Here is a 19,101-nt window from a genome sequence, read left to right as displayed (position 1 = left end):
CTTTAACAGATCCCTGACAGTCATATACTTTGGTTGCATCTTTGTCAAATGAAACAGTAAAATGATGACATTCAATTATTAGTTTGCACTCATTATCTTTAAACTTACATTCTTTCTGTCTATCCCATGGATCTAATGGGTTTCTTGCTAGTATATCACAGGTAGGATAATATGGCAAGTAACTCCTCATATATGGTGCACAGGAGAAATCAGCAAACAGATTAAACTTTTCATCTAACAAAAGAACTTAAACAAATACAAATCTGACTAAAACTAAATGAGTTCTTCAGTACCTTGGACTTGGACCTGCACAGGTTTACTTCCTTTAATTGGAGAAAGGCAAGTAGACCCTACATTGGCACAACAATTAATTTTTCCATCAGCATTCAGCAATTTCTCTTTGTTTTGCTGATCGACCAAGCCGGGACTGCTAATTCCACGATTTACATCATTTTGAATTTTGCTCGTAGTTCTTACTTCGTTCTTGTCTTTGTCATTGCAAGGAACTGTCTCCGGTAAATCTCCTTCCTGCGTAGCTCTCAAAGCTATATCCTTTTCTTCCAACCTTATCACTCGCAAATTCAGTTCCCCCAACTCCTTCTTCCAAACCTTAATCTCACTCTTGGACTTCCTTTTAACACGCTCTAATAACCTATTCTCCCTCTTGAGTTGGAAGTACATCTCTTCTGCATCTTCCTTTATCTTCTTGATCTCCTCTGACAAATTAGTATTTCTTTCTTCTGCATTTTTCTCTCTTTCACAGATTACCTTGTGATCTTCTTCCAAACGAGTAAACCGCTGCTTGAGCTCATCATACGAACTCTTATACTCCTTGAGTTTGTCTTCAATATCGAGTTTGCTACCCTTAAGAGTTTCATACTCTTTCTTCCTCTTCTCCAGTTCCATTGACAAAACCGTACAGTCATTTTGAGCCTTCATGTTCTTTTCTTCCAACTCTCTACACCTGGTTCGGTAAACTTCCAACTCCTTTTCTAATTCAACACAGCGTCTTTCCGTGCCCTTTACTTTCAACTCTTCTGAACTTCTCTTTACCTCGACTTGCAAACCTTTTATCTGAATTCTCATTTTTTCTTCTCTCGATGTCAATATCCTTTCCACCTTCTGGAAATCTGCCGGCTTGTAAGCCGACTGAAGGAAAGAAATTAGTTTCGAAATACTGCAGTTTTCGTTGTCCTTGGCATCGACTTCAGTAATCACGATGGGACTTCCAAGTTCAGAAACCCTAAATTCGTCCATTTCATCGAAACCAATGACGATTTTAATGAAAATGAAGAACAAAGTAGGGGGAGACAAGGTAACCCTATTCCCGCAACAAGACTGGACGAAGATGATCAGTCGCTATTACAGAGAAGTCGGAAGGGAATTAGAGAATTGTCAATTGAAGTAGACGCTCGGTCTTGGCGGGTAAAAGACAATCACTATTCTCATAACAACGCTACCTACACTATCTTATGCTTTGTTTGGTACCAACCCTACCCTCAGTATCTTAGGTAGTGTTTGCTACCATTGCTTACGAATTGGCTTGATCAAAATAAATCGGTATGCCAATTTGACGTGGACGGTGGACGCTCGGTCTTCAGCTAAAATGAGACCGGCTTCACACCGTTCAAACAACCTCTTGCAACCTTTCATCTGTTTGAACGGTCATGCTCTGACCGAAGCCGAACTTTCAGTCCAGGCAGCTTCGGTCAGGGCAAAGATTGCGCAAAAGCCACGCGTCCTCTACTTAATTTAAAATGTTTGAAGCATGCGAGGTGTTTAACTTTTGTTTAACGCCGTTAGCTTGTAAATAATGACACAAATCCATTTTTTCCAGTCCGCTCCCATGTTCTCTTCCTACGCCGAGCTGGAGTCCACCACCGGAGGTTTCTCCCCGGCTTCATTTCTTGGTAAAGGTAGCCATGGCAGTGTCTACATAGCTGTTCATGGTAAGCTCGTTGTTGCTGTTAAGAAGACAATGACGTGGGCTGGAGCCACGCTTCAAGGTGGGCTAAGCGAATCCGGTTCGCCTTGCAGACCACGAAGGCGGTCGAGACTCTGCATTCTTCGAACCCGCCGGTCATTCACAGGGACATTAAGTCGTCAAACGTGCTCGTCGACAGAAACTGGAATGCCAGGCTGGGGAATTTCGGGTTGGCCTTGAGGGGACACGTTGAGGACGTAAAGATTTACGCCTCCCGCCGGCACTTTGGGCTACCTCGACCCCGGCTACGTTTTGCCAGAGAATCTCAGTACCAAGAGCGATGTCTTCAGTTTTGGGATTCTGTTGTTGGAGATCATCAGTAGCCGAAACGCCATTGATGTGAACTACAGCCCACCCTCGGTAGTTGATTGGGCCTTGCCACTTACCAAGCAGTTTGAATTTTCTCTGTTGTTCGATCCCCGGATCGGACCGCCCGGGGACTCGTCTGTAATGAGACAATTGGCGGTTCTGGCGGCACAATGTGTCGGGTCGACGGCCGAAAAAGATGCCATCTATGGTGGAGGTGGTTGAGTGTCTACAATGTGTCGGGTCGACAGCAAGAAAGTGCCTTCGACAGTTTGGAACAATCTCAGGAAGTGGGTAAAGAAGACATTTCCAGCAATTGACCGAACGGTGTTTGATGATGGGAAAGAAGAGGCTGTCGTCAAGACCTCCAAATCTGGGAATAGAGCTTCGTCGTTGAGGAATACAAAAGTATCTAGTGTTCCGCCCTCTATGGATTCGGTGAAAGAAGCAATGGGTTCGATTGGAGTTGTTGCTGAGGAAATCGGGCAATAAGCAGTTAGTTCGGTTAGTGTTGCAAGTGAGAATTTCGGGCGAGAAGCAATTAGCTCCGTCGGTGCTGTTCCTATTGGTGACGGTGAGTATTCAGGGCGAGAAGCAGCAAATCCTTCAAATGGTGCTGTTAGTGAGGATTTTGGGCGAAAAGCAAGTACTTGGATTGCTGCTGGTGGTAGTTGCATGCAACCTAAATCAACTGGTCCAGTTGATACAAGGAAAATGGGCTCTTCTAGTTATCAGGTTGCGCTGGTCCGAAGGAAATCAAGTTTGGCTCTGAGTATGCCTCATGCCATGAGATTGTTGAACAAGTCGAGGTTGTTGCAAACCGAAGGATTAGTACGGGGTGGGGAAAGAAGGTTGGTGTTTCAGCTGGTGAAAAATCCTCAGTTTAGGGGGCTGGGTCACCTGGGTGTGTCGAGATTGGTAGTACGCGTGCAGAAAGGTTCCCAGAAGAAGATACTCGATAAGAAGCGATCGGTACAGGTCTCGATTGGAAATTTGAAGTATAGTTAATTGAAGAATGACTGCTTCATCTGTATGATATACTTCCAAACGGGCACATTGATTGGGTAATTCAGTTTCCTGTAAATTTAATCCTTTTATGTATTTGCGTGTAGGAGATCGTAAAGAGATCCATTCTCCATAAACTCAACGACGAGAAGCTTCTTCTCTTTTGCATCAACACTGAATCCCAGCATATTCACCAGACGATGGCTTCGAATTCTGGAAAGGACTTCGATCTCGTTGTCCACGGGATGATTGTTCATGTTGTTGAAGTCCCCACCTTGAAGCGTGGCTCCAGCCCACGTCATCGTCTTCTTAACAACAGCAACGGGCTTACCATCGTCAAGAACAGCTCTGTAGACACTGCCATCGTCAACAACAGCAACGAGCTTACCATCGTCTTCTTAACAACAGCAACAGCACCTTTACCAAGAAATGAAGCCGGGGAGAAACCTCCGGTGTGGCGGACTCCAGCTCGGTGTAGGAGAAGAAAACATGCGACAATCGAGCGAGAGAGAAGAGCGGGCTCGAAAAGGTGGATTTTGTTTCATTATTTACAAGCTAACGGCGTTAACCACCCCGCATGCTTCAAACATTTTAAATTAAGTGGAGGTGGCGCGTCTCCTTTTGCGCGAACTATGCCCTGACCAAAGTTTGCCTGGACTCAAGCCGAACTCATTTAATGTATTAATGTATGCCGCTGCAGTGTTCCTATGGGGTAGGGTACTATTCTACCACTAGAGTTCTTATTGGGTATCATATAGGGATTCGAATCTAATTAAATATTCGAATATTTGATTCGATTCAAATTTAATTAATTAATTATTTTAGATAATTAATAAATATTTTATTGATATAAATTATATAAATCATATAAAATATTTTATATATTATATATAAATTAAATAATCGATTGAATTCGGATATTTATCAAATCGAATTAGAATATCTGAATTCGAATTCGATTAATTATTCAATAAGAATAGGATATCTAAATTCGATCAATTATATATTTAAATTATCCGAATTTGATTCGATTATGTTCAATACCGATTTCAAAATCGAATTTTTGAATATGGTTGACACCCCTACGTCTAAGCTCCTCAGGGTACATTCTCTGACCAAAAAGGATTAGAGTAATTCCAATTCTTGTAGGCATTACATAATATGGATTATAAGTGTCTATAACATAAAACAGCATATATATACTAAAATAGAGCTTGTCATGTCAGTTCACTTTTTATTACCCAAAAAGCTCATAGAGTTGCCATTGGCATGGCAATCTCCCCTGTTTTGCCCACTAATTTAGGAAGAAAGCCCACTAAATTAGAAAGACAATTTATCACGATTCTGAATTGTGATAACACATCTCCTAATGCATCCATGTTCTTTTTCTTCCAAGTGAAACACCGGCCTCTTGTCTTCTGTAAGTTCAGTAGAGAGGACCCATCTTAAAGGTAAGGCGAGAATTTTCTTCGTTTTTCTCCTTCTATGCAGCGAAACAGGGGCTCCGCCCCGTTGTTTTTCTAACTTTTCGTATTCTCATATTATAGTTCATCCATAAACAGATTTAAAGGTAGACCAGCTGCTGTACAAAGTCCACCCGATTGTGCTCTGAAATATTTCCACAAGCAAGCAAATTTTTTCACTAAAACAGGGGCATCGGCTTTCTCCTTATAAGCAACAAAACCCGCCCCTCTGTATTGCTAAAGTATTATTTTCTTATCTTGTAGTTCAACGGTCCGATTAATTTGAAGTGCCAGCATACCTACACCCCATTGTTCTCTAAGCAATTTCGGAGTACTACACTTGGAAATCACAACTAGCATACCTCTACTGGTTTGAAAGCTCCATCTCAGATGAATCATTCATATATTCTCCAGCATACTTCCACCGCACTTTGTTAGGTGGAAATCATTCATTTCCTGGTCACCTGGAAATCACTAGGAAATGAAAATCATCATCAGGTCCATGCATCGCACTGTTTTAGACCAACTTCACTTGCCCATTTGAGCGAACATTGTAGATGTAATGCGGGTAACACTGATGATTAAAGTGGATCAGATCTTTGCTATGTCCATCTCATATCCGACCCATTTATGTTATTTACTATTTATATTATTTGTTTTGTTTTACAATTTTGTTGAAATTAAAAATTAGTTTACCATAATTACAATAAACTATTTACTTGAAATTTTTGTTTAAATAAAATGTTTATTTACCATAATTATAGTAAACTATTTAATTATAAAAACTATTTATTTATTGAAAATAATTACATTACATTTATTGAGAATAACTATTTTCAGCAATAAATTTTTCTTCAGAAAACTGTGGCATCTCTTTTGTCAGCAAATGCGCGGACCACTCAGAATTTGAAAATGAGAAATTTCTATACATAAGGTTAAGATAGACGACCACATCTGGGTTAACGGGTCGAGTCATCTCACCTACACGAAATGTTTCATTAATATCATATTGCATTGGTTAAGTTTTGACAGTCGTTAAGTCACAATGATTTTTTCAAACCTATTAAACTATTAAATCACACTGATTAGTTGTTTAGTTGTAATTAAATTAACATTGATCAACGTTAAATGGTGACAGATTTGATGTTAAGCTATGATAATTGATTAATACTGTGTCAATGTAATTATTACACATTAACTACATGAATGTAATTAAATCACATTATAATTAATTATCGCTAAAAGGTAAAATAATTAATTAGGATAATACAAATAATATGTTAATTTAATTTTATTTATTATTACCAAATTATAGTTAGATTAAATGTACTTAGACCCGGTTAATTAAATTTCTATATCAATTTAGTTTATAATATTTAATAATTTAATTAGCTATAAAATTAATTGGTTATGTTAATTTAGATAATATATTAATCTCTAACCAGTTATTAAGTGATTTAGTATCTCAGCCATTGATTTGTTAGCTTTATATTTTCATTAATTATAATTGTAGGAATGACAATTTTTCCTGTAAAATTGGGGTCCTACCCCACTCCGCCCTGAACAAGGCAAGTTTTCCCTGATCTTAAATGGGAATGGGGCAAGGAGGGGGTAGGGATGGGGAAAACATTTTTGCCCCAAATCAGGGATGGAGCGGGGACATGGTTTGCATGTAATTCCTCAGACCCGATGGTAAAGTAGTAAAATATCCCTAAATTTAATATCAATTTTTAAAATATTTCTAAGTTTTTCTTAAGTTCTTATAATCTTAGGATCCTATAATTCCATTTATTAAGTACCCCAAATTGTTATAATCAAATTCTTAAAATACCCCCAAATTCCCATAATCCTATTTGTAAAATAACCACAAATTAGATTATTTTTAGGTGATTGCCCCGGGACGAAGAAAATTCAAGGATTTTCCGTCCCTAACAAGGAGTGGGTGCCTTGCCCTGAACCCATCCCTAGCAGAGTGATGGGGAGTAGGTGCCTTGCCCTGAACCCACTCAACATCGGGGACAAGGTAGGGAAAACTCAAAGGATTCCTTGTCCTTGACGGGGAGGGGGTTCCTTGCCATAAACCTACTTAACATTGGGGACAGGGTGAGGAAAAATTCAAGGATTCCCCGTCCCTGATGGGGAGTGGATGCCTTGGCCTAAACCCACCCAACACCAGAGACTGAGTGGGATGGGGTTGGGTGTCTTGACTACGGAATGGGTGCCCCACCCTAAACCTACGCCATTGCCATTCCTATATAATTTTTAATTATTAGTGAAATTAATAAAAATGTTAATTTTGTAATTATTTTTATTTATTTAAAGTCAAACAAAAAGTTAGTTAAAAATAATAAAAATAATAACAGTTATTAAAATTATGACAAACAATTAAAAAATAAACTTATTAAAAATATTTATTCATATTAAATTAATAATAATTATTTTATACAAATCAACATTAAATAAAAACATGCAATTATCAAATTTTTAAATATTAACTATAACTTTGAATATTTTTAGTTAATTAACAACAAATTTTCATTATTAATTTGTCAATTAATTAATAGTAAATAAAATTATTCAATCTTTCGGATTTTCCCGTGCATCACACGAGTCCCCACTAGTGTATGTGTGTATGTGTGTGTGTGTGTGTGTATGTATGTATGTATGCATGTATAAATTATTTATAAATATAACATTATATAAATATGCACCATCAAGCTTGAAGTATTGGGGGTAGGCCCGACCTTAAAATTTTTATTGGTTTGTACAATTGGAACAGTGACAAATGGGGATTCTATCAAAATTCAAGGAGAGGAGGGGTAGTGAATGATAGTTAGAGGTGTTGGTAAATAAAATAAAAAACCAATAAAAACTTCTGAGGTGGAGTTGTCGACACAAATTTCTATACATGCAAATATAAGAAAAATGAAGACAAATTCAAATAAATTGTTTTTATATGTCTATTTGAAGTAATGGGATACAAACTCTTTGTATTTGAATTCTCTTACAAAAGAGATAGAACCTCTAATTCTCTCTTGGTTGAATATTTTTTCAACTCAAGGATTTGTATTGGAGTTGAAGTCGAGGGTCGGATGATGTGATTCTGTACTTCAAAAAAATGATAAAGATTGCTTCATTTAATTGGGCTTTGAAAGCTTGATTCAAAGAAAGCTTCTACAAGACTTCAAAAGTGTTGTGATTTTTCCCTTTAAAAGATGGTGTGTGCTTCCTTCTCTAAGAGCCTTCTTCTTTCACTTTGTTTATTTTTTATCAAAGGTCCCCTTTCTCTTGATGGGAATCCCTATTTATATATTTCTTGGTCTAATCTCTTAATCCCCTTGATTAAGGATTTGATTAGTTCTTCTTTCCCTTTTTAGAGAGTGAAATATTGTAAATATTGTCATTCTTGAAGTGAATAATTTATTGTCCATTATTCTCTCTTCAATCATTAACTAATTTTTATGTATGGAAAGATGTGCCTTAATTAACTAGAGATTTGATTAGCTCTAGTTACCTTTCCTAAAGAAGAAATTTGGTAATTTACCATTTATGGAGATAATGATTTTCAATCAATTATTCTCTCTGTTCAATCATTGACTAGATTTCCATCATCAAAGCTTGAGATCATCTTTAGTTGCATTATTTCCATAAACCACTAAGATTTATAATTCAGATTTGAATTTAAGTTTGACTTAAAGGTGAGTCCCACATGGACTCTTCCATTATGCTGATGGATTTACAAAGGCAAAGGCCAAATGTTAAGGCCCATGTACATATTTGAGAGTATGGCGTTGGAGCCCAAATAGAAGGACCCACAATAAAAGCCCATAGGCAAATTTGAGTTTATGGGGAGTAGGCCCATTTGGGGGCCCATGAAAAATTCAATGTCTACAAGACTAAACCATAAATTTCCCAATTTTAAAATTGGACAAATCAGGTTTAAAATGATCACCCCCATTTGTAATCTATATATAAGAGTTTTACATCCAACCTTAGTTTAGTCGATGATTAAGTTTTATAGTATATATAACACCCCTTTTATTTGGACAATTTCCCATCTTATCCATATTTATTTACTAACTTTATATATGTACATGTGGAGACTCTGGTAGTTTGGTCAATGTTCGAATTTTATATACCTATGACAACTCTTGCACAATTCCTCATCTTATCCATATTAGTTCATTAATTTCATATCTATACAGGTGGAGTATTTGGTTCCATGTGCCATCACCTCAAATTGAGAGCTTTGGTCAATATCGAAAAAAAAAAAACAATAGTCCTTTTGTCCTTTTCCCCTACATGGAGTTCAAATGAATGTGGATACCCTTGACATTTTTTTTTTCAATTTTCCATTCTATCTTTTTTTTTTTTTTGGCAACCAAAGAGAATGTCTTGACAAAAAAGTCCATCAAGGCTAGCTCCCAGATCCACTCCGAGCAAACTTGAAAATACAACCCTGCTTCACTAAGGCCCTTAACAGCAACTACAGTGGACCATAATATTGGTTGACCAATTTACAAAAGAAACTTTGATATTTCTAACTTTAATTTCATTGACTATATCCTAAACTAAGGAAAACACATCCCTGGCCACTAATAACTTCCCTTGGTTTATAACATCAATAAGGTTTAAATAGTCACTTTCCAGCAAAAAAAATTAAAGCTTGCAACGAGACAACAAACTTTAACCCTTGTAAGACTGCAATAGCTCCAGCCTGAATGGGGGATCAAACCTTCAAATTCCCAAAATGAGTTGTAACCACTTTTCTACAGTGATCCCTCAAAATGACACCACATAGCCTTTGCTTGTCCCCATTGTTTTAAAAGGCTCTTGAGGGGAGGCCAAAGGCCTAAACCTCAAGGTGAAGATAGGAAAAAAGGGCTCGCCTCAATAGCCTCAAACCCCACCAACAATGCTTAGGCCATAACTTGTTTGAGGCTTACGCCTTTGGGCCTTTGGCCTCAAAACGTCCAAGGCTTAGGCCTCAACTATTCGGCATGCTAATGTGGAATATGAAGATTTACATAGGGTCAAACATAGATTTAAGACAAAAAAAGCCTTGTTTTGTATATATTGGTGTAATGAGCAAATAAATAAACATACAAATAACAAAAAAACTGCATATAAAATGTGTAAGAAAATAACTTGCTTTATTGTGCACGCTTTATTCTTACTCATTTGTCCATCTATCTCATACTTGATAATCTATTTGACTATTTTTAAAGCACATGCATCATATAGATGGGCACTCTTTGCTAATGCATACTAGTGCAAGAAAGGAAATAGGAATGCTTTCAATGTTGGTTAAATTGAAAAGTTTGACTTCTATAATTTTGTTTTTCTAGGGAAAAAAACTACTTTGGTAAGATTCTAACCCAAATTGTAATGTCTATTTGGGGTACCGATACCCCTTTTTATGGTATTTTTAAAAAACTCTTTTTAATAGTTAAATAATATAAAACTAGCCTTGTAAAATTTAAAAAAAAAATGAAAAAAAGGAATGCATGCTTCGAAGTATCGATACTCAATACATCCCTTTCAGCATATTGGGGTGTATGGGTACTTTGAACCATGAATCCAAGTCTAATATATCATAGAAGTCAATTCATATAAGATCATAATTTTATGTTTTCATGTCTTTATTATTTATGAATTATATTTTTTTCTTTTATTTTTCTCAAGGCTTACGCCTCAAAACGCGTTTGAGGCGTACACCTTGCCCTTATTAGACACAACCAACTCGCCTCGGCCTTTAGTCTTTCGAAACCTTGCTTGTCCCAAAAAGCTACCATCTAGGTTAACTTTGATAACACCTAGACCAAGGCTTGCCAAAAAAGAAGACCTTCTTAAAAGTCAACTGCAAGGAGGAAGGTTGCCATCCTTATCGAAAAATCAAGTTCCTCTTTTTATCATCCTGTCAACACACACCAAAGTAGTATTCAGATTTAAAGCAATATTTTAAAAAATATAAGCATTCATACTTCTCCAAATGGCCCATAGGAGTAAAATAGATAGACATAGAACCTCTTTTTTCTATCACCTTGATCTTTGCATTTATCAATCCACCAACTAAATTAGCAATCACAGGAAGGAAATGAAGCAAAAATATCTCTCCTAATTTTAAGATTACTAACAAATCAATTGCTTTTGCATGTTCATAATGTAACAATGCATGAGATATTGGTTAAACTTCTCGGTTGCATATAGGGCACACATCAAATCCCCCAATCCCTCTTTTTTTGATATTTTCCTTAATTGCTATTGCATTTCAGAAACATTTCCAAAAGGAAATTTTTAATTTTTGGATCAATATTAAGTACCCACAGGGACTTCAAATGATGTTTTTTCATGGCCGAAGCTCCCCTTCTTGTTCTTCCTTGCAACTCTAAATTATTAATGCTTAGAGATTTTGCTGCAAAATAAGCAGATTTAACTGGAAAGATACCATTCTCACTTAAGGTCCAGACAAGTTTATCTTGCCAATCACCAGAGGATAAAGGGGTATTAAGGATAATTTCTACAAATACCTCACTAAAAGTATTCCTAATAACCTCCTCATTCCATCTCTAACCCGAAGCCACCATGGCACCATCAAGTCTTTCATTTCATTTAAATTAGCATTCTAAGGGTTTGGACCTTGGATTTTGAATCATGGAATCCTAGGCAACCACGGATCTTCCCAAATCTTAATGTTCTCACCCTTGTTAACCGCCCAACAAGCACCACATTTGATGACTTCCTTAGCTGCAAGCAAACTCTATCATTCCCATGAGCCCCTCTCTAGAGATTAGTTGATAGGAAACTCCTCCCCTTCAGGTATTTAGTATTAATTATTTTGGCCCATCTAGTTTATTTTAGCTAGCATTCATCCATCTAACCCATTGGATTTTTTTTTTTTTTAAATCCCCCACAATTCCACCAAAAATTCATTTGGAATTTAAGCAACATGTCACATATTGTTCTTGGGAGGAAAAAACAAGACATAGAATGAGCAGGAATTGTTGCAACAACTGATTTTAAAAGCACTTCTTTCCCCATTTGGGATAGCAAAAGCTCTTGCTAGTTCTTTGTCTTGCATTCAGTTCTTTTAACAAGGTGACTAAAGAGGGCTTTTTTTTAGATCTCCCAAAAGTTGTAGGGAGACCCAAATATATAGAGGGGTTATCCGCCCTCGTCATTTATAGAGTTATTGTCATTAGTCTTTGAGGCCTATTATGCAAACTTTAGCAGGAAAAAAAAATCAGATTTGGCTAGATTTACCTGTTAACTTGAAGCTTGCTCATAGTTGGAATCCAAGCAATCTCTAATAAACAAATAGCTATCATCTGCAAAAAAATAAGTCTGAGATCACCAAGCAATCTCTATTCATTTTAATGCCTAACAATTGATTGGAATCCACCAGTTTATATAAATTTGCATATAAAACTTTGGAGACACTAGAAAAAAGATATGGGGATAAGGGATCCCCTTGTCTTAGATCTCTCTCTAGTCTCAGAGTTTCACTTGGAGCTTAATTAACAAGAATTTTATATGAGACTATAGTTACACACTCCATTATCCAATTGATCCAAGTCTCCCTAGACCCTAACATTTGCAATGCCCTAAGAAATCCCCATTTCACCCTATTATAGGCCTTATTCTTAACAAGCTTCAAGGTCATCCATTTTTTCTTCCCCTAGTCTTTTTCATAAAGTTAGTTACTTCATGAGCTATAAGAATGTTGTCTTTAATTAGCTTGCCCGGAATAAAAGCACTTTGACTTGCAATAATAATTTTACTTATAAGAGGTTTAACCCTACAAGCAAGAATTTTTGCAATAATTTTATAAATAGTACTACACATGCTAATAGGTCGAAAATGGTTCAGGGATAACTTTAAATATTATTTAAAAAAATAGATTAAATAATAAAATTATGTAATAACCTCAAAAAATAGTAAAAACACAAAAATAATTATAATAGATTTAATAAATTTTGATATTAAGAATATAAAATACAAATAATTAAAAAAATAAATATTATTTAAATAATTCTATTAATATTATTTAAAAAATTAAATATTATTCAAATAATAACTTTATAAATAGCACTAGAACTAGTGCACTATTATGTGTCAAGTGTGAATCTATTTAAAGTTTGTAGCTTGATTCTAGAAGTCCTTCACATGTTTAAGGCAAGGAATTGCACAATACTTAAGTGAGTCTATGGCATTGGGTATGTCTATGCCTTTACATGTGTGATATTAGGTATTTATTATTTTATTTTATAATTTCAGTATTCCCCTCAAATGGTCAAAAACAAAATAGGGTAAAATATAGGGAATTACCCTGTACCTTGGAGGTAGTGACACTTACGTTCTCAAACATTCATTAGAGATAGAAAGCTACCTTGTTTTTTTTGGTATAAAAAAAACCTTGTATTTTTAGATTCCAACACTCTACTCCCATCATTACCATTTTGCTAACTTTGAACTTTTATGAGACCATTTTGTCCTCTCCTTTATTGTATTTTTAAAATCCAAGTTTGAGGTAAGACCACAACCCCCCTAGCGGGCAATAACAATTGGTCTTTAACCACTAAGCCAACATTTATTTCATGTTAATAAATGAAATACGTTAACTGTTATTACTTAATATCTACATAAAATCTCAATAACCAATGTACACTTTATCTTCAACAACTCCAATTACAAATTAAAAGGAATAGTATTTTAAATTATTATTTTACAAACCAATATAATAAATATTCTACCAAATCCACATTTATATCAAAATGTTGATTTTTAATTTAAAGAAATTTTAAAATATTAATAATAGAATAATTATTTTAATAATTAAAATTTATTAATTTGCACATGATATATATCTCAAATTTTTTATAGATTATTAATTAATATTTTAATTTGCACTAAATAATTATGTATTTATCATTTAAAAAAATAAAAATATTATTTATAAAATACTTAAAAATATATATAAATTGAATCTATCAAATCCACTAATCTATTAATAATGAAATAATTATTGTAGTAATTAAAATTTGTGAATTTTCATATAATATATCCTTGAAATTTAAATAGATTTGATATATTTTAAGTTAGGATTATATATTTTTATAAATTATCAATTAATATTATATAATAACATATTTATTATTTACAAAAATGAAAATATTGTTTACCAAAATTTTTAGAATTAATTTTAGTAACATTTTTGTTAATGTTAAAAATTATAAGTAGTAAAATAGAAAAATGATATAATAATGAAATATAATAGTTGCATAGATTTTGTGCCTTGGACTTTAATATAAAATAAGATAATAATGGCTTTGTGCATGTATTAATTTATAAAATTCTATATAATATGTTTCTTGGAATCTTGATTGATGCATATCAATAAAATTGTATGATATCTATGCATTATGCTATATTAATTGTAATATATTTCTTTATATATCGTCGAAATATACTATTCTTATGTATTTATACATTATTTGTAGCTATTTTGACATTAAACCTATTGTTAGTAATATATTTATGGAATTAATATTCATTTTCCTAGCGTATCCAAGTGTTTTCATGTTTTTCATTCGTATCCATGCGTTTTCAAAATGTATTCGTATCCGTATCCGAATTATCCAATACGATACCTAATACCGATACTTTAATCCTTGGATGGAACTCTCTCTCTCTCTCTCTCTCTCTCTAGATACAAGATAATTACAAACACTCAAGTTGGGACATCCAGCCAAAGGGCCCTCACAAGCCAACAGGGGGACATGGCTTCCCATTCCCATGTATCTTGAAAAGCTAACATCTCCTCAGCAACAAATTGAATCGCACCATTAGTTGATTTAAAGATGGCGGAAAACAAACTTATTTGAATTTTTCTTCCAAGTCGTTGATATCTTTAATGATAGAAACAATTAAAGACATTTTAAAGCTTAAAGATTTCTAATAGCTTGGATGAGCTCTAAGGCATCCAACTCAATCATGATCCTCTATGATCCATGCACAACAAATTATGCCATACCTAGCCTAATTGCTAGGGCTTCCACAACCATTAAAGAAGGACAACCTACTTTGTGCCCTCTAGCCTTGATGAGGTTCCCATTGGCCCCTTGAATCACAAAGCCATAAGTGGCATTGCTCAAACTCGTGCAAAAAGACATGTCTGTGTTCACCTTGATCCACTCTTGCTTAGGCCACTTATATCTATCCTCCTGGATAGCCGCTTTCATATGCTATCATTCAAACGCATATGCTAAGTTCAAATTACACCTAAGCCAGTTCTCTAGGTCAATTTGGGTAAGATAAAGCACCAAACCCTACACAAGAACTAATTAGACCAAGGGTTAGTTTTCATGATCAGTTTCAATCAATTCTTAGTAGAACTGGCCCATTTTCTCCACCTAAATTCGACCCTTCAAAAATCATCTAATTTCTTGCTTGTCAATCACCCAACAAGCTATATCTTTTAAAGCATTCCTCTCTGCCCTCGCTCATGCCTCCAAACTTAAGTCTTAAAACCATGATGCAATCCACAATCTCACCTCACAAACATCAACCTCATCCAATTTCATCGATCCAGCTAGGGTGAAACAAACTACCCTAACTAGTAAAGGGGCACTAAAGGAGTAAATATTTCAATGTTTCCAATTACCCCTTACAACAAGGACAACAACTACCAACTTAGATATGGTACCACTGAAGAGATGCTTGAATTGACACTGCATTATGAGCACTACCAAGGTCATATCCATAGGTTTTCAATTGCATCACTGAAGCTTATTGGAGAATGAACTTGCATTTGGGGGTCCATTTTCAAGGGCTAAGTGATAAGAATACTTCACATAGAATTTTCCATGTTTAGGTTTGCCTACACCACCTTACCTTATGAACATTTTGGCGAATGAGATCAAACACCTTGACTACTTCCATATTTTGTAACTTGGTTGATTGGAACTTGTATTTTGGTAGTCTAGGCACCCATGGCTTTCCATAATATGATAACCCTTGCCAATTCACTAAATAATGTCCCTACTCAATAGATCCTTATCTAGACTTCAATAATAAACTTTTCCATGGATAGGAGACATTCAACATCACTTTAGCTTGTCACAAAGAGTAGTTAGGAAAAGACTTTTTCGTTAAGAGTTGAGCCCATTGGGCATTTAGCACAAGTGATATTTCACTTTTCTCACAAAGTTGAAACTCTTTTTAGCTCATAATCTCTTATTCTTATTTTCCTATCTTGCAATAGCACTATTTTTCACTCTGAACACTCGTGCACAATTCACATCCTTTTCTCCTTAATCCATTCTTAATATCATGTTTATATAGCAAGAATCAATCATAGAGAGTTTGTGATCGTTATAAAGCTGTTGGGAAAGGATTAAACCACTCTAAGAAACACTAAAGGTTTGTTCTCGGTGATGTTGAAATCTTACCAAAAGAGGAAAGATCTATTAAACTTTCAAATGGTTAAAAATCAGATTTTTTTTCGTTGAATTAGTTGATTATCATGACCAAGTAGCCAACCACTTCATCCTATCAAAAATAGGTAGTCGACTATCAAGACCAAATAGTCGACTACTACTCACAGGAGAGAATCTTTTTTCTTTGGCAGTTAACTACTACCTCTTGGTAGTGAATTACTACTTGTAACTCAGTCTCGATTGTCACACATAGTTGACTATTGGTAAAAACCAGTGTGACGCCATAGTCAATTGTTCTAGGTAGCTGACTACTAGGTGACACTAATTTCGATTGTCACAAGTAGTCAACTACTACCTTATGGGTAGTTGACTAGTTGACTAATGATTAAGTCTTAACCTTAGGACCACTGAATAGGCAACTCCTATGGTCGGAGAATCGACTCCTTAGGCTTCCAAACTTGTTATTTTCGTAATTAAGTCTAGTAATTGAGCCTAATGCATGCATGCATACAAACATACATACATACATACATACATACATACACACATATATATATATATATATATAATATAATTTTTATTATATTTATAATAATAAATATTTTTTAATTCTTATTTTTATATGTAAAATAAAAATAATTTATATATGTATATATGTATACACTTTTTATTTTTCATATGTATAATAATAAATATTATATATAATATTTTTATTTTTTATATGTATGCTTTACAATTCTTAATTTTTTGTATGCAAAATAAAAAAAAATAACTTTTATATGTATAATTTTTTTATAGGAAGGTTGACTTGCAATTGAGCTCGAGTTGAGCTGAGCTTGAACTTACGAGCTTTGAATCGAGTTGAATTTGAGCTTAAGTCTCTAGGTTAAGCCTAACACTATTTTAGCAAACCGGTCTCGAATAGCTAGATATTGAGTTTGGCTTAGCTCGAATCCACCCTTAGAAAGAGATAAGGTGATAGTGGATCACCTTGACACAAACTTCTAGTAGGCATAATATGTTCCATGAGAGTACCATTGATAAACACCACATAGGTCACTAATGAAGTACACACCATAATCACATTTACCCATTTATGATAATACCCAAATAACTGCAGAAGCTTTAATAGAAAATCTCCTCCCTCTCTTATTCCTTTCAAGAAAGTGAAGCATCTTATGCGCTATATGATAATTGTCAAAAATGGAGTGGCTGAGAAAAAGGCACTCTTAAATTTGTTTGCTAAGACTTTTGAAAATATCAAGTATAACATTACATAAAGATATGGAGCAATAATAACTCACCACACAAGGCTGGCTAGATTTTGGGATCAAGACAATGTGTATGTTGGTTTATTTTGGTGGGGATTTCAGCATTTTCAAACATACCTTGTTAGAGATGGGCCTCATCCTGCCCCACAATATGCCAATATTTTTTGGAAGAAGAGCGGATTGAATATGATCTCATCTGAATGACCACCTCATGAACTTTGTCTTCCTAATTGGGCCTACACATTTTAAAATCATGCTCAAGAAAATAAGAGGAGTCCTCTCACAGATCTTTGAGTGATAGACTGTTATGCTAAGTACTTTCTTTCTTTAGCCTTCCCCTTAAATAAATGAAAACAAAATAATAATAATAATAATAATAATAATAATAATAATAATAAAATTCAAAACTTGGATTTTGGAGACGCAGAAACAAGTAAAATGGTTCATAAAACTAACAAGGTTGGAATCCAAAAGTACAAGATTATTTCCTCATTCTTTTGCAAGCATTTTGGGATTTGGTGCTATGCACCATTAATAACTAACTTCCCCTGTTCCCCAATCCCTTTCCCCCCAAAGTGCTGGTTTTAGAATTTGATTCCGCATCAACGTTGGAACAAACCAGCTAATACACCAATGAGCCAGTCCTCGGTTGGTTACTCTATACACACTATGATAGCACAAATATCAGTCAGTCACACGCTGGAAGCATCTCCCTAGATTTAACATACATGAGACATTCATATTGTTCAATTGGATTGTGCATAAAGTTTTTACTTGTATATAGGAGGACTCTGGATCTCCTACCCACAAGAACTTTGCCCATGCCACAATACATTACTCCCCATGAATTGGGAACATCTCTCCCTGCATAATACTATATAGAGGATGAGATGTTCTCCATGTGTGACTGCGATAAATGTGGACAGAGTTCTTGTGAATAGGAGATCCAGGAAATCTGGGTTTAGGAAATATGTTTGAAATGAGATTACATATGCACCCCACATGTACAACTCAATGTGCACTGGAAAAAAATCTCCTGAAGTTGTGAGTGGGAGATAATCCCAATACATGGTTGGGATATACTGTGGGGTGTTTGAAATATGTTTGAGATGTGCATGTTGGAAGTGAATTAAAACATATAATGTTGGAAGCAAATCCAACCAACTTTAGGGACGCGTCATTACCGCAGAGTAGATTTCTGACTCTCTGTGTTGCCTCTCGAGAGCACTGACCTCACAGCCACATCTCATCTCACTTGTATTGGAATCATACACGTGTATCACAAAATTTGGTCTAACCTAAACTGAATAGAGACAAACCAATACCATACCAAAAGGGCTGGGAAATCAGAATCTATGAATCGTCCCAACATTTCTGAAATCCGAATCTCTAGAAACCCTAACGTAGCCGTAGATGGAGTTATCAGTTATGGGAAAATCAGAATTTATGAATCCCTTGTGATGCCAATTCCTTTTTATGTTCTAATCTGAGTTCCATGTTTTTGTTTTAAAATGCTTTGTTTGATTAGTTTACAAAATATCAGTATTAGGGAACATGACTTCATAATCATGGTTTAGAAGTACTTTATCATGAAAATTCATTTATTTTCTTGTATGATATTATTATTTCCTCCC

At 35.0% G+C, this 19,101-nt stretch overlaps 1 protein-coding gene and 1 pseudogene across 5 annotated transcripts in view; one reads left to right on the top strand and one right to left on the bottom strand.

Annotated features, from left to right (window-relative positions):
- LOC104603956 (uncharacterized) overlaps positions 1–1,521 on the bottom strand; it is a 28,890-nt gene extending 27,369 nt beyond the window's left edge. For all 5 annotated transcript variants that reach the window (XM_010268141.3, XM_088901808.1, XM_010268142.3 and 2 more), the window contains exon 1: positions 294–1,521. In XM_010268141.3, coding sequence (XP_010266443.1) covers positions 294–1,257 — 964 coding nt within the window. In that variant the 5' untranslated portion in view covers positions 1,258–1,521. The remainder of the gene's footprint in view (positions 1–293) is intronic.
- Positions 1,522–1,602: 81 nt separating this feature from the next.
- LOC109115169 (serine/threonine-protein kinase-like protein At1g28390) lies at positions 1,603–4,043 on the top strand (annotated as a pseudogene).
- Positions 4,044–19,101: the final 15,058 nt, after the last annotated feature.

This window comes from Nelumbo nucifera, chromosome 3 (genome assembly GCF_055504915.1).
Source record: "Nelumbo nucifera cultivar China Antique chromosome 3, China Antique-T2T, whole genome shotgun sequence".
Classification (NCBI taxonomy): Eukaryota; Viridiplantae; Streptophyta; class Magnoliopsida; order Proteales; family Nelumbonaceae; genus Nelumbo; species Nelumbo nucifera.
This window is presented reverse-complemented; position numbering and strand designations above follow the sequence as displayed.